General features: G+C 41.6%; 1 protein-coding gene and 1 pseudogene across 1 annotated transcript; both read right to left on the reverse strand.

Moving 5' to 3' along the window:
• Positions 1-390: 390 nt before the first annotated feature.
• On the reverse strand, positions 391-1,164 carry LOC106008464 (melanoma-associated antigen B3-like). Its single transcript, XM_013068308.1, has one exon. It carries the CDS (start codon positions 1,162-1,164, stop codon positions 391-393), a length of 774 nt encoding a protein of 257 aa, XP_012923762.1.
• Positions 1,165-13,278: 12,114 nt separating this feature from the next.
• Positions 13,279-16,849, reverse strand: LOC147823243 (melanoma-associated antigen B4-like; annotated as a pseudogene).
• Between the last annotated feature and the right edge of the window lie 134 nt (positions 16,850-16,983).

Consider the following 16,983-nt stretch of genomic DNA (forward strand, 5'->3'; position numbering starts at 1 on the left):
TTCAAAGTCTTGCTTGTCTGATTGAAGGTCATCGGCTCAAAAATTCTATTGCAGAGAAGACTATCTTCAGTATTTGAATTTTCCTGTACTACTACAGAGTCTGCCATAAAACATATGCTCAATTATTGTTTACTAAGTAAGAGTCAAGAACCAAGAAGACTATTTGATAAGGATTTAATTTTAATTAACTTTAATAAGCCAAGAAACAGCTTAAAAACATTTACCTTTACAAAACCAAAGATTAAAAGCAAAAGAGAAAACAAGAATTGAACATGTTTCAATTACTTTTTTCTTATACTAAATAACTCTACCTATTGTGGGGTTCTTAAACATTTTCCAGAACATTTCCTCTAGTGATAGCCTCTTTCTTTAAGTGAATGATCAAAAGCCTCACACATCAACTGGGCTGGAAGAAGCGGTGGGATCTGTGGCCATGGACACTGCACTAGGTTTGGCAGTACAGCCATCTTTGGCTGCACCTGTGGTTTGGGCTCTTTCTACCTCATCTCTTTTAGAGATTTCATAAAGAGATGAGAAGTAGGCAAGGGAAGCTTTATTAACCCTGGATAAAAACTTCAGGACTTTCAGCTTGTTGGTTTCAGTATGTGCTTCCGGGCCCCACAGGAACTCATGGCATGGAGGGTCACTGCCAGGCACCTGCTGATACACCAGGTACTTTAGCCTCACCAAATTTTGGGTGAAGAGCTTCTTAGGATCTCCAAAGACCAGGTGTTTCCTCCCAGGATACATTCCCATCTTTTTCAGGAATCTCCAGATGTCTTCCTTGGCAACACAGTTGCCCTTCATGAAGATCACAGCCAGGACATTCATCAGGAGACCCGTCTTAGGGTAGCCCCTGCCAGGGAGAATCCTCCCATTGTTGGGTAGGCTCAGCATACTGGCAAGGATATAGGAGTGATGGGTGGAGTCCACTTCTCTCCCTTCAACTGCAAAGCCCGCCTCCAGGTGCCCACAGGCACTCTTGAAAATCTCAACAAACTCATCTCTGTTCTTCCAGGTCGTGACCTTCAACATCTCGTCCTTGGTAAAGAGCTGCTTCAAATTAAATTTGTGGAGTATGAACCTTTCCAACATCTCAACTGGGCCATGAGGGTTTCCCCAGTAATAATTATTGAAGAGCGCAGCTCGAGAAGAGCCCCTCATTTCCTCATATTGACCATCAGAAGGAGTGCTGGCACATGGAATTCTTTGAAACAGCCAGGCATGGCCACCTAGTCTAGCAGCAGGTGGGCTATAGGAAAAAGACATTTCTTTTTTTCCTCCTCCTCCTCCTCCTCCTCCTCCTCCTCCTCCTCCTCCTCCTTCTTTTTCTTCTTCTGTTGTTGCTGGTGCTGCTGCTGCTGCTGGTGGTGGTTGTGCTGGTTGTGGTGCTGGTGCTGCTGCTTCCTGAGCATCCTCAAAACCCTGATTGGCACCACCTTCCTGGGGACATTTCTCACGGGCATGGGCTTTGCTCTTCTGATGACAAGGCATGATGAATCTTTTTAGAAACAAGAGGGAGGAGTGTGAATGAGATGGCTGGTGCTGCAGGCACCTGGAGGTGGGAGAATGAGATTATAGGAGCACCTTCAGCAGAGAGACACCTCCTTGGCTTTAACCAAGTGTACCTCTGCAGCTCTCTGTGAGAGCAGTGCTCTAGGAACTGACAGTGGTCCTATTCTAGTCAGCATGTCCCTGTAAAGGGAGGTGGAATGAGTCCAAGGCTGTGCCCTGCTACCCCACTCTGTGGTATTCTGGGGTGGTGACAAAGGCTGTGTGGGGTCCTCTCAGTTCCCTATCACACTTATCACTAACTGTAGGCAAGTCCTGCACCTCTCACTTCTGTTGCTCTGAAGGTGACTCCTCTAACCAAAGCCAATATTTTGTATCCAAGAGCCAAGAGGAGGAAGTGAAGGAGCTTCTTGGCATATCATCACGTCATCTGCCCTGCACCATCAAGTTATGTCGATCCCTCTCTGTTACGGGCTGTTAAGACATGTAGTTCTCATTCAAAAAATTCTCCAGATGACCAGGTACAGCCTGCTATAACTGTCTTCTGACTGGGAGCTGAATCCTCACACCAAATTTTACCTCCATCATCTGTTTTGGATTTGCTATAAAGAAATGACGGGAAGCCACAGCCTGACAGGCCTGCCTTGGGCCTTCAAGTGTTGAATTTATGAGTCAGGCTGCAATTCTTTGTTGCCTATTCCATCATGAGTTGTCCCCTCAATCGTAAATTTGACCTCTGAAGCCATCCTTTTCCTAGAAATCTGTGTTCCTGCTGTCATCCCCGAGACTCCCTAAGAGGACAGAGCAGCCACCTCACCAAACTATGACCTCCCAATGCTTATAACAATGGGTGGATTTTGTGGTACCCTTTTGGTTTTCTTCTTAGACTTATGGTCCTCATCTCAACCCCTAGGAATATTTAGAAATCCTCCCACTGTTGAACTTATGGGCCATCCCTTTTAGACAGTCTCTCACCACTATTAATAACATATGGAGACAATGGGTACAAGTCATATGCTAGTACCCACATACCCTAGGCTCTCATCAGAGTGTGGGTTCTCCAGTCCTCACATATATTCCTTCCTTTGACTTCTAAGTTTCTGGCAAGTTCTCCCATGCTAACTTGAAACCCCTCTCCACTCAGACTGAGGCTCTTACATCCCTGGAAACCCTCCTTTCAAAAAATAGTCTGATAGTTCCACACGAGGTCCCCTAGAATTGATGACAGGTAAGCTGCATTCCAGGTCAATCTTGTGGTGCCAGTGATTTCCTGAGAACAGTGTTCTGCTCTTGATTCCTTGCAGATCATGCTAGTCCTTCCTTAGCTGACCTGAGCCCTTTCCCCTCAGTCCAAGGCTCTCAGATCACTGATAATATCACATGGGAAATAAGGGCTCACATCTATCTACCTGACTCCCATATTTGAACATTCTAGAAACAAGAAACTGTCCTCATCTTTGGTGTTAAGGTCTGCTTCTTTTCCCTCTGCTTATTTAAGGGACTCATTTTATTTACCATCACATTCCTAAGACCCTAGAGGTAAAAATGCAGGGATATCTCAACCAACCCACGCTCTTTAGAGACCTTCAAGACTAAAAACCAGGATGAGGCTTTGTGAGGTAAGAGGCCGGCGCCATCTTCTGAGGTGGGTGTTTCTCTCCTTCTCAGTGGAGCTCTTTACCTGTCTCTACCAGAGACTGGGTCTTTTCTCTAACTTCAGCAAAGCTGGCAGCAGTATGCGAAGCTCTTCTCTTCCTGAGGCACAGCAAAAGGAAGTGAATGCTACCACCTATGAAAATACCTGGAAAGGCAAACTGCAAGGGCAATTTCTCTGGGGCCCTCTCTGTGCTGGGGTGCGTGGCTTCCTCATCTCATAGAGGACTGGACATAGGACTCCTCTCAGAGCTTTTGGCCCCTCCCTCTGTCACTCCTCCTTATAGCGAGGACCTCACATTTCTGAGACACTTGTAGAATCAGGCTGTCACTGCAGCTGTGATCTACAGAGATCTATAAGGAAGTAAAGCAAAGATACTGACTTAACCCCTGTAGGATTGGGCACTCTTACTTGGTATTTACCCAGGTCCTTTTCTTGCCTCCTCTCACACTAATGAAAAGTTTTCTGGAAAATTCTGCATCCCTGTAAACTCTTGAGTAGGGTCCCTACTTCTAATAGGGGCATAATAAGTCTGTTTCTAGAGTTATATGAGTTGTGAAATCTAAAGAACAAAGTGCAGGTCTAGGAAAAGGACCTGGATTTCACATAAAATATTATCATCAGGTTCTATCCTTATGTTCTTTCTGTTCTGCTCCTTAAGTGACACCTCTCATCAAGATGCTCATTTTATTACCAAATACTATTTCCTTCTTATTGTTACCCAGACCTCTCATTTATTTTAGTATTCTTATTGTTCCTTATGGATTCTAATCTAGTACTTTGGACACATAATCATTTTTTAAAGTCATGTGAGATACATTTTGGAATAGTAAGGAGAGACATAAATACAGATACACAAGTTCAGCTTCAGGGTAGGTGTTGTGGAATGGTGTGGGGCCTAGATTCTTTGAGATCAGAGAAGTATCCTAGCTCTATCACTACCTAGAGAATATGAGAATATTACTAGTTCTTCATCAGCCCCTTCCAGTTAGGTAGTCTGGCTTTGGACAGTGTTCTTCCTAAATTCTTATATTAAAATATGAATCCCTAATGGAATAGTATTAGGAATCAGGAACTTTGGGATATGATTAGGTTTAAATGAATTCACGATGGTGGGATTAATACTCTCATAAAATACTGGACAGCTTGTGCTTCCTCCTCCACCAGCAAGAAGGTAGATGTCTACATTGGATACCTCACCAAGAACTGAATTGCCTCGTGCCTTCCTCTTAGATTTCTTGTCACTTTTGAGCCCATTAAGGTGTTCCCTAAATACAATCTGACTTCTGTGCACCTATACAAAGAATTGGCATACACAGAGACATCAGGATGGACACAGAGAAAGGGATCACATGGAGAAGAGGCCAAAGAAGATGCCCTTCTGCAAGTCTAGGAGAAGAACCTTCAAGGAAACTGACCCTGATGACACCTTGATCACTGACTTCTAGTCTCTGGGATCGTGAGAAAGTACATTTCTACTTTGTGAAAGACATTGAGTGAACTGTATCTTTTATGATAGCACTAACATATTAATACCTTTCTCAAAGTAGATTATTCCTTTTTATTTGTCTCTGATCCCAAAGTAATTAATAAGAGCATGCTTTTAATGGCCTCCTATGTACTTCACTGGTGAGGCAGGAATTTCCATAGTATGTTTATGTGGTATTAAAACGGACAACACTGGGGCAGGGGATTTAGCTCAGTGGCACCTCGCTTGCCTCGTAAGTGCAAGGTCCTGAGTTCGATCCCCAGTACCAAAAACAAAACAAAACAAAAAAACCAGACAATACAGGACATTAGACAGATGAGATCAACATCAATGAATCAGTCACATATCCTCATATACTTACAACCTTTGGAAGAAGGACACCATATGCCACAAAGTGCCACATGGGGCTCATGCTCAGCAACATAGTAAATAACCAGGGCCTGTGAAAGGCAGGATTGTAAATCAAGGGGAAAAAAGTGACTTGTAGTTCCCATGATGATGTTATTTGCCTGTTTAAATAATTCAAATGGGAATTAGCAAGAACTGGGCCTACTCCCCTTTATAAATAAAGATGGTTGTTCCACCAAAGAATCTTCTCTGGAAGTACAGCATATAGAAAGGAAATTGCACTTGAGCTATTAAAGGCCACCATGCTAGATCATGAATTGTCAAGATAGCACATAATATCAGAATTTCATTTTGGACCTTACGCTACAATGCATTTCTTCATTCATTTATCTACTCTCTCTTTTAGCACACATCATGTGAGAGCTGACCTGTACTCAGTAGTCTCATAGCTTCTTATAGCTTACTACAGAGGATGATTTAAAAGTTACATCACATTGACTGGCTTGAAGTTCCCCAAAGTTCAAAATGCCTTGCCTCAAGCAATTTGTCCTTCTTCTAACCCATTCTTTCTACTGTTTTGTAGATCATAGAGGATGTCTTCTAATTTTCCTCAATGTGATTATGGCTCCCAACTTATAAAACTGTAGGGGTTAAGGCTCAATCTTTATCTGAGCATCGCTAGTACTAGCTCAGAGCCTTTCAAAGACTAGATATTCAGTGGATGTTTGGAGAGTAAGGACAGTGAGCATTGTGGATTTATTTTGAAATATCCCCCAAAGGCCATGTGCTGGATGCCTACTCACCAGCTGATGAGCTTTTTGAAGCTGATTGGATCATGAGTGTTCTAACTCATCAGTATATTAATCCATTGAAGGATTCATAAGTTGATGAGATTACTGTGAAGTGATGGAAAGAGGAGGTGGGTCCCAGTTGATGAGTGTGTGTCATGGAGATGTGGCATGGGGATTATATCTTATCCCTGTCCCCTTCCCCTCTGGCTCAAGCTCATTCTCTGTTTTCTGGCTGCCAGGATGCGAACAGCCTCCTCTGTCACATGCTCCCACCTTATTGGTATTCTGACTTGCCTCAGACCCGAAGCAATGCAGCCCATTGCCATGGATTGAAAGCTCAGAAACCATGAGCCAAGATCAATCTTTTCTCTTTTAAGTTATTTTTTCTTAAGCATTTTGTCCCAGTGATGAAAGACAGACTACACATTAAGAACTCTAACCCACTGATACATACTCTCCCCTTCATTTCTAATAAACTAACCATTATCAAGGAATATATCATTTAAATTTACAAAATACAATGACTAAAGAAATGAAACACAAGATTTTTCATGTTTATTATTATTATTATTTTAAATATACCATTATATGCATACTATTTTATTGGAGAATATTTGGGAATTCCAAGTTAACCTCTACTACAAAATTATAATTTCTACCCTGGAAAAAAAGCTTCAGATGTCAGTAGGGGTAGAAACAGCTATTGAATATGGCCGTGGAACAGGCCTGCTCATACCATTGGTGCCAGAACTGACAGCAAGTCCGGCTCATGCTGTCTCTTCTTCATCTCTTGTTGTAGGTTCTTGGAAGTTAAGAGAATTCATTGCATTCAGGAGCACAGTTGGGCACCTACCAGTACACCAGATAGTTTGCCCTCACCAAGTCTTCAGTGATGAGATAGCTGAGCTCTCTGTAGATAAAGTGCTTCCTCCCAGTATACACTCAAAATACCTTCAGAAATATTGAGATGCCTTCCTTAAAAGCATAGTTGCCTTCATGAAGATCACACCCAAGAGCACCATGAGACCAGTCTTGGGTAACCTCTTGCCACCATGAATCTCCCAATTGTTGGGGAGTTTCAATTTGCTGACAAGGTCATATAAGTGACCGATTAAGTTGGCTTGCTTCTGTTGAACTACAAGGACAACTTCAATGTGATCAGAAGCTCTCCTGAGGATCTCAGCAAACTGGTCTTGGTACTTTGGTCAACAATCATCATCATGTCTTTCTTGGTAATGGACTATTTCATTTTACATTTTTAAAACCCATCTTCATAGTGAAAGAATTGCTGCATAAGCTTTCAGTAGAGGCGGGACCCTCTGAGAAATTTGGATGTTCATTATTTCAGCTGTTATCATCCTCAATGAATCTCGTCCAGAAGGATGTCCAGAAGTAGTGGTGGTTGATGATATGATAAAAGGCCTCTGTGCAGCACTGCTTGACTCAGAAGCAGATGAAGTCTGGAGAAAATCCCCAAGGACAGAAGAGCAAAGAGGCTCTTCTTCCCCTACTGCACTGTCCTAATTGCCCTGCGATGCTGGGAGTCATCACATGCCGCATGGAATTTCTGTCTGATGCAGCGCTTCCTCTTCTGACATGGCAACATGATGGCCTTGGTCAGGCACAGCAGACAGAAATACAAGAGAACAGGCAATGGAGAGCCCAGTAGAGAAAGGAGGTTGAGAGGGTAAGTGCACCTTCAGCCTACAAATTCTATCATGGCTCTAAGGAAGACTACATTTGCAGTTTTCTGTGAGGGAATGGCTCTAGGAACACACTAGACTCCTGCTCTTATGATCACCCTGTGCTTCTGCTAACCTGTGGAGGATGTTAGAGTAAGCCTTAGTATTTACCCTCCCATCCCTGGCTCAGGCATTCTGTGGGAGGCAGAAGAGGCTGGAAGTTTCTAATGTTGAGATATCCTTTTATTTCACATTCAAATACATGTCGATTGGTAGGAGGTAATGGGAGGCACTCCCTGTGCTGCTTTTACATTGACATCTCTCTGGGACCTACTAGAAGGAAAATAAAGGGACTCCTCATTTGTTATTGCTCTCAAGGTGCCTCACTGTTGACTTCTCAATGGGGAATTTTCTCTCTTCAACTGTGGAGTCCTCAGTCTTCACATTGGCATATCGCTCTTCGACTCCTCATCTTAAGTCATTTGTATAGGCACTGCACCTTCAGACTATGGATCTTCCCGGCAGTAGACCAGATATTACCAAGTGGTGGGAGTTCCAGCTTGATAACCTTTGCCTGAGTCTTCAAGGCCTGAAACTAGGATAGGACTGTATTCTCTATCACATTTTTAAGTGCTGAATGCTCCTGTCAGTACTTGTTTTATGCCTAGAATTCCTTTTCCATGCCCTGAGGCCTGCACACTCAGAAAAAACAAAATCACTCTACGATCCTCAGCCTCAGTTCTATTTGAGTTTCTTGTCATCCAACCATACCTGCCCATTCCATGTTCCTCCCAATGTTATGAGGTGTGTTGTCCTTGGGGTCCTCAGTGACGCATCTAGACAAACCTAGAAATTCCTCTACTGTTGACCTCAGGCCAGAATCCTTAGTCCAAGTCCCTTATCCCCTGTATACCATGAAAGTAAGAATGTTATGGCAACAATGACCAAACATTTGTGAGCTGCTAGCAAGGGTGGGGCTTTGTGTGGTCTTTTAAGTTCTGAAGGTGAAGAATTGCCTGGGTCCTTCTTCAAGACCCCTGTGTTAACTCTTTACAAGGACTGTGATTCCTTCCTTTGATTATTTCATTGCCTTCTCCTCTGCCCAATATGCTCACATCCCGAGACCCTTCTAGAAGGCTGGCTCGCAGTCTTGCTCAATTCCTCCCAGAGCAGATGGCAAACTAAAGCTCTATTGTACCCAAGTCTTGTAGGTTCTGTGCTGCCCTCGGTTTTACTCATGATTCTACCTTTGATTACTCACAGGGAATGGGACACTTCTCTTTAATATCCTAGGTGTCATTATGGCTTGTATCTGAATGTTCCTCCAAAGCCTCGTGCGGTCATAGGTGGGAAGTTTCAAAGGTGGCTGGATTAGGGTGTATGAAGGCGGATTAAGGGTGATACTGGGGTTAAAGTTGTGGATAATGGAAGCCTCACCCTGGGTGTGGCTGGCATCAATCAATAGGCTTACAGTCTGGATAAAATATAAAGGGAGAGAGGGAAGGCAGGCTGCTAATGCTGTGGATTGCTGCCTTTTGCCTGCCCTGTCACATCATGGACAGTTTCTCCTCTGTGATGCCCCTCTGCCATGCCACCTTGATTTGGAACCAGCCAACTGTGGACTGAAACTACTACAAACTGTGAGCTAAATGAACTCTTCCTCCCTTAACTACTGGGTGTTGGATATTTTCTCTCAGCAGTAAGAAAAATAACCTAAAACAGTCTCAAAGTCAGAGCTAAGGTCTAAATTCATGAAGCCCCAGAGAGGTAAGTCAGGAAATGCACATTGGGCTACCACTATCTATTCCTTGTCAGGGATAACATCAAGATTCAGGTTGCTTGGAGCTCTCTGTGTTTGGTGCAGGTCTGTGTACTCATTCCTTATGCAAAGTTTAGGACCAGAGTTTGACTCTTGGAAGGCCCTGGGTTTCTTCTTTTTTTAATTCACTTTTTTTAATTCATTAAGTTAATAGGTACATTTTAGGTATACATTATGATCAGATTAATCATTGGGAATTTGTACCTGTACCTGATACATCCTGGTTCTTGTTTTTTCCCATTCCCCTTCCCTCCCTTCCACCCCTCCACCCCTCCCTATTTACAGAAGCTTTGTTTCTGTTTTGTTTCCTTCTTTTCTCATTTTTTTCTTTCCCTTCTTTCCTTTTCCCTATTCCACCTCCCTAGTTCCCCTTCCTCTTTGAAATTTTTCTTCCTATTTCACAGTATCAATTATATATTTTGGTCCTCATTCACACTTTCAGTTTCTCACACCAGAGAAACCAGTTGGTATTTACACATGTGTCCTATTTATTTCATTTAAGAGTATGGTCTCAAGGTCCATCCATTTAGCTATAAATGTCTCTAGTTTATCCTTCTTTATGGCTGAGTAATATACCATTTTGTTATAAAACCACATCTTTATCCAGTTTCCAGTTGATGGGTATTTGGACTGTTTCCAAGTTTTAGCTCTTACAAACTGTGCCACTATAAACATGGGTGTGCATATATGGCTGTGGTATGATGCTTTTAAATCTTTTGGGAAGATACCCAGCAGGGAAATAGCTGGGTCAAATGGGACCTTTAATCCTAGCTTTTTTGTTTTTGTTTTTTGGGTTTTTTTGGGGGGGGGGGTTGTTTTGTTTTGTTTTTTTGTACTGGGGTCCGAACTCGGGACCTTGCGCTTGCAAGACAGGCGGCAGAATCACTGAGCTAAATCCCCGGCCCTAATCCTAGTTTTTTTTGTGGAATCTCCACACTGATTTAAAACTAGACCCATATCATTCACCATGCACTGAACAAAAATGGAAATGAATCAAAGATCTAAGTATTAAAGCAGAAACACTAAACCTGCTAGAAGATAGGTTAGGTAGAACTCTTGAAGACATTAGTGTAGGAAAAGACTTTATGAACAAAACTTCAGTCACACGTGAATTCAATTTATTTTTAACTGACACATAACATAGTAGCTACTAATGAGGTACCATGTGATGTTTTGAAACATGTATACAATATGAAACGTTTAAATCAGGTTAAACATGTCTATATCACCAAATATATATCACTTATTTTTTATGAAAAAATTCAAAACTCTCCTAGTGTTTTGAAATATACAGTATATAACTGTTATCATAGATACCCTACTGTTCAGTAGCATGCCGGAAATTCTTGCTCCTTTTATTTAATGCCTATTGATCAGTATTTTCCCTTCGCATCTCTCCCTACTCTCCCCAGTTTCTGATAACCACCATTCTCCCCTCAACTTTCATGAGATCAATTTTTCTATCCTCTACCTACGATTGTGATGTTGCTTCCCACTGAAGTGAAATAAGCCTGGCACAAATAGACTCTTTACATTTCAGATCACCCATACCTAAGAAAGCTCTCATGTTTCTAAGTACCTCAGTCAATAGTGACAAGACACCCATTCTAACAGCTGTGCTGCAGCCTTCTAGATCTAAGAGTAAAGACTGGATTCTCTGTGGCTCCTTTGTATGGGGTACTTGTTTTCAGTTTTCATCATTTAGATTGTTTGCATTGTTTCCTAAAATTCTATGGGAGGAAAATGCCACATGATTCTGAACTCTTGATTTTCCCTCTGCAACCTGGCAGAGAATAGACTGTATCCCAATAATGATGTTCCATGGAAAAGCTGAAGGAAAATGCAGAGAACTGCTCTATACCTTCTCTTCACCAGCTAGCCTTAGCTTCTTACATAATTCTGTTCAAATATTCATATTTTCTACAGGGAAGGGGATGAGCCAGATAGTTTTAGGAGCCCCTCATCTTATGAAGTTTACCAACACTGACCCTGAAGATAATATTTTCCTGAAATATCCCTCCCCTTTTATTCATAACTCACACTTATTTTGGTATTGATGTTGCTTATTCCTAGAACTATGCATACAAAACAGTACTTTTATGTTTGAAGTCTTATGTTTTATGTCCTGAAATATATTTTGACAGGATAAGTACAAAATGAGTAAGTGACATAAGGTGTGCCTCAGGCTTGAAGGGGTTCACCGATGTGGACTCTGGAGGAATTCAAACCCAGGGTCTAGTCTATCTCTGTTCTTAATACTTTAGGGAACTTGAGAAAGTTGCAAGTTCTCTCTCTGTAAAATGAATCTAATCAACCTTATCACACACAGTTCAGTAATATATGTAAGTTATGTAAATCATCTGGGACAATTTTAGGCAAATATTATTTTAATAAATAGTTATTACTAAAATTATTTTGACCCAGTGGTAACAACATTCTCTCATATAATTTTATTTTCAGAAGATTTGAAAATATACAAATTCAAATGCCATAGAAATCAACATCATCTCAAATAATACTAAATTTAAAAAACTAAGTATCATTTCCCTATTAGAGAATCTGTTATTTCATTTCAGTGTGGGGTTGTTATTTTCTAGTTGTAGGCAACACACAGTTCCTGTTTTGTGTCAGTGACCAACAACCTCCCTTCTAGGTATCTTTCTAGCCAATTTATCCCCTTTTCATTCCTTTCTGTATCACCAGGTGTTGAGCCCTCCCTTAAAATTTGACAAATTATACTCTAGTAACCCAATTAAAATGTCCTTTTAGTGAAGCAGAACCTGATTCTGCCAGCACATGATGAAAGTGATAGTTCAGTTGCTTCTTAGAATCTCATGTCAATGGAGTATTATACATATGTCTTAGAAGCTCCCCAGACATTGTGTTTAGTTTGTATACTTTACTCACCCACACCGTGGAGAGTTCAAACTCCCTTCATTTCTCTGCCTAATAGATTTCTTTCTGATGCCGTCACAATTTCTGAGATTTCCTTTCCATTCCAGCTTCAGTCTCTCGAATCTGAGATATATAATGGGAAGGCCTGACCCTTGCTCACCACTCCTACAGCCTCATCCAGACAATTATGCAGCCTCAATAAAATCATATCCCACTGAGTTTCTTGCAGTTTCCTAATGCTCCAAATTGACTGGGTCAGGTAATTTACACTGTGCTTTCATTTGAAATCTCCTCTTTTTCATTCATCCCTTCTTTTTACTTTTCTTTTATGTCTTAGGTAAAATATCATCATTTGATTATATATAATAGCTGCTGCTAGACTCAAAAATCCTATGGACAGTGGCTGGATCTCCTGTTTCTCATGATAGTATGATGTACTATTGGGGAGACTTCTACAGAGGAGATAATTAATGCTTAGGAAAAAGTAAATTAAGAAATAATAAAAAACCATAAGCAAGGAGTTTAATTTGTTATGATTTAAGTTCTCAAAGTTAGAATAAAATAAGTAAACCCAAGTTTATTTCATTTAATGTTACCAGAAAAGGGCAAAGACAATAGAATCAACTATGAACAAATCAAAATACTTTTCTTCCACCATTCTGTGATGCCAAAAACTATTTTCTATAGGTGTTATCTTACATTTCCATGAAAATCCCTTTTCCAATTTCACATTATACGGTATGATACTATACTGTAAAATATAGTATATATACTATACTATACTAGATGGTATACTATAGGAAAAGTATTAAGGTTTTTCAACTTGATTAAAAGTAACAAAACTCTCAGCCTTAACTTGAAAAACAGCAATGAATATGTGGTCCTTAAAGTGACAAAATTAAGATTCTGAAACAAAATAATACTTCAATTAAAGTAACATCTAAAAAGTAGCAAATAAAGATACCTATACGTACTCATGTCTAACAAGAAGAAAGAACACATATTTTATTCCCTCTGCCCCCTAGTACTGTCACAGTTTAAAGGATAACTGGTCTTCAAATATCATGTGAATAGTACCTCAGAGCCAACTAGGTGTAGGATGAGTTACCGAAAACAGCCATGAGATAAGCTCTGACAACAGAACCAGTCCCACCGAGGAGTTTCTCTGTTGCTCTCTCTTGCTTGTTTTTCCAAGGCTCTTCATACAAAGTAGCAAAGGAATTTGGGAAGGTATAATTAATCTTGCCCAAAATGTCCAGGACTTTCATCTTAGTGGTTTCAGCATAGGCTCTGGGATCCCACAGAAATTCATAGTTTGGAAGATCACATTTGGGCACCTGGAGACACATGAGGTACTTTTCTGCACCAAATCTTGGGTTACCAGGGCTCCCCAAACATTAAGTGCCTCCTCCCATCATGTATGCCCCAAACATACAGGAATTCCCAGATCTCCTTCTCGGTGGCACAGTTGTCCTTCATGAAGATCATACCCAAAAGCATCATCAGGAGACCCTTCTGGGGCAACCCCCTACTGCCACTCAGGCTTTCCTCACTAGAGGGGCCCAGCTTGCTCACCAGGGCATAGAATTGACTTCTGGGATCGAATTCCTTTAACTCAAAGCCAAAGACCAGCTGCATGAGCTTGCAGGTTCTCCTTAGGATCTCAGAAAAATGCTACTTGTACATCCTGCTGTAAATTTGGCATTTTTGCCTGTGTAATGGGCTCTTTCATTTCATACTTATCTAGCAAGAACTATACAGTACTCTAGCTACTGTGGAAGATGCTGCTGGAGGATTGAAATTTTCCCGTGGGCAGCTCCATCAGAACTGCAGGCAACTATATCAGAGCTTGGACAGGAAGCACCTGCAGCATAGGAGCCAGAGGATTGTGGCCCCTGACACTCATGGGAAATGCAGGGGAGCTGGTTGGTACATCCCCACCAACAGCAGAGGAGGACAGGGACTCTGATTCCTCCTCTGAAGTGGCCTGAGGACCTCTGAGACTCTGGGTTTTACTGCAGACCTATTTGCATTTGCCATGGGAACAGAGCTTACTCTTCTGACGTTGAGACATGAGAATCTGGCTAAGGACAGCAAGCAGGAGTGTAGGCAGGAGGGCTGACAAGGCATTAACCTAAGTGGGTGACTGATAATTAGAAAGCATGGCCATTAGGGCATCTTGGATTGAACCAAGAGCCCTTTTGTGGGTTTCCTAGAGGGCACTGCTCTTAAGAACCCCCCAGGCTCCTGAACTAAATGTCAGCCTATGGCCTGGGGATATAGCTCAGTGGCACCATGCCTGCCTCACAAACGCAAGGCCCTGAGTTCGAGCTCAGTACCAAAAAAAAAAAAGTAAAAATGAATGTCAGCCTATCTAAGAACTCTATGGAGGAATTTAGAGTCTACTGAATGACTGCCCAGTTTGGAGCTTACTAAGATGGCAGCAAGAGCTGAGCCCCCAGGGTTCAGGTTTCATAGTCCTCTCGGATTACATTCAGGACCATCTTATCCATTGTAGGCAAGGTCAAGAACCCTCTTCCTTCTACTGATCGACATTTAACACTACAACTTCCAACTTACCTAGGAGGAAGAAATCAGGGCACAATTCAACCAACTACTTCATTCAGAAGTTATCAAGGATTCCTAGGAAAACAAGAGGAGAGATATTTAAGTATTTATTTATTTATTTATTTATTTATTTTTATTTTCACCAGGAGAGTGGCTCCCACTGAGCTCAGATTCCTCTTCATTCTCTTTGAATAACCTGAGACTCGTCCTCCCTTGGTGAGTTTTCATCCTATAAAAACAAAGTTCCTACTTCTCTGATTCTCCTGAAGACAAAGTGAGGGAGCACATAAGTTTTAGGGCTGACGTAGACCTTCCCACGAACATCATGGGTGGAGCTCTGTGTGCCCACCCCCCAATCCCCACATGAGGCATCAGTCTGCATGGACTTTTCCTTAATTCCATAGGGCCTGAAAGTTTTCCCTCTGCTAACCTGAGTCCACCATCCATAGACCTAGCCTTAATTCCTTGACACCTGAGGGAAAAGTAAGCGGCCTATGGGTCCAACTACTAGGCCTGGGGACTCTGGCTATCAGGGCAAGGCCGGCTGGTGTGGGGCCCTTTTATCTACTTTCTACTTTCTCGGGGGTAGGATGTCTGGGACTTTCAGGTGTTCATGGAAGTTTTCACAGTTTTAATTCAAGTTACCAACCAAGACACCTGGCAACACCTTCTAAGTCTCGGCTGACCGGCTGACCGGCGAGGACAGTTTGACCCCCACTGTGGGTAAAGGGGAAGTCATACTCTTTCACATCCGGCCCCGCCCAGAACAGCCCAGAAAGCGCTGTGTCCCTCCTCTTTTGTTCTGGGGCACAGAGGTTCCCAGAGAACTCACATCAATTCTGCTCATGAATTTGCACTGGCACTGGGACTTCTCTCTCTGCCAGGCTGCCTTGAAATAAGAACTTTCCCAGAGAATTTCCCAGAGAGTGCTCAGTAGGAAGAACGGTGAGGCTCAAGCTCTCAGGCTATGCTTGACATCTCCTAAGACTGACAGTAAAGGATCTGCAGTGTTTTTCCTAGAGTGGGTCATCTGCTCGTTCGTCGCTCAGTGTATTTCCTTAACTTCTTTTAGGTGCTTGGCTGCCTTCTGCCTAATCACCTGACACTAGCCCCTCAGATCAAAGAATTCTTGTGTAACGAAAATATAATTTCACGATTGGGATTTTCTTATAAATATAAAAAATTCTACAATAAATCATTGCAGTAATGGATAGTAAAACAGTTTATAGCACGATAAGAATTCAGTCCCTAAGACGTGCATATGCTTCATCTGGCTCCTACTGCCTGGTAACTCCCACACTTAGCTGTTGCTAAGTGTGCACTGAGAAATGTGTGTTTGGGGTTGGGGGAATTTTGTGGATCATGTTTATTTTTTTGTGTACAGCCCCATAGTTCTAAATTATGTCCTCACAATAAGTATTGTCAAGGTCTGGGATTTCTCGTTTCCTAATATGAATCCATTCTTGGCTTTAACAGTATCCTGTAAAATATCCAAGGAGAAAATGAGGACCATGTCAATCATAATGAAAACCTGTCATCACTGACATCAAAGGGATTTCTCAAAAGTCTCAGGAATAAATTCTTACCCTTTGTAATGTATGATTCACTATCATCTTTCTTATTTTTATTTTAGTGTATGCCTTATAGTGTATTATGATGAGAAGAAAAGTATATAGTCTTCCATTGAAGAAGTTTCAGGTGATTATTAATATAGTGTTTGGATTCACCCTGTGTCAGCAGCCCAAAAATTTATGTTTTCTGATATTCCCTCATGATTCTGGCTTACTGGTTGTGAGGTGCTGCTTCAGATACCTTTAGTGGGGCAGTAAAAATTTCTTCTCCAAGGCACACTAGTTGAAGTAAAGACTGAACTTTAAAATAATTCCTTTACCTGAGCCTGTCATCTGCCTTGTATTACAGGTTATATGCCTGATTCCACTTCAGTCCCATCCCCACTACCACCAGTCCTAATTCACCTGAGGCTGAGTGTTCCTCATGAGTTTCTCACTTTATTGTTTTGTTTACCTCTTCTTGAGTTTTTCCAGTGTTGGTTTTGAGCATGAGAAACAGTACCCCTAGCTTGGTTGCCATCTTGAAAGCTATGGATAAGACATTGTATGTATAAATAATTTAAAAATTGATATCTCGTTAATATTCTTTTACTCTAAATAAACATAGTATAAGGCTGTATTTAGGACTTTTTTATCCCTAACTTTTCAGTACAT

This window comes from Heterocephalus glaber, unplaced genomic scaffold (genome assembly GCF_053883595.1).
Source record: "Heterocephalus glaber isolate CG9 unplaced genomic scaffold, H.glaber_assembly_v1.0 deba00001594, whole genome shotgun sequence".
NCBI lineage: Eukaryota > Metazoa > Chordata > Mammalia > Rodentia > Bathyergidae > Heterocephalus > Heterocephalus glaber.

Bases quoted from the DNA above. Each gene is read 5' to 3' on its own strand.
- LOC106008464 (XM_013068308.1), bottom strand. From the start codon at position 1,164: ATGAGGGGCTCTTCTCGAGCTGCGCTCTTCAATAATTATTACTGGGGA.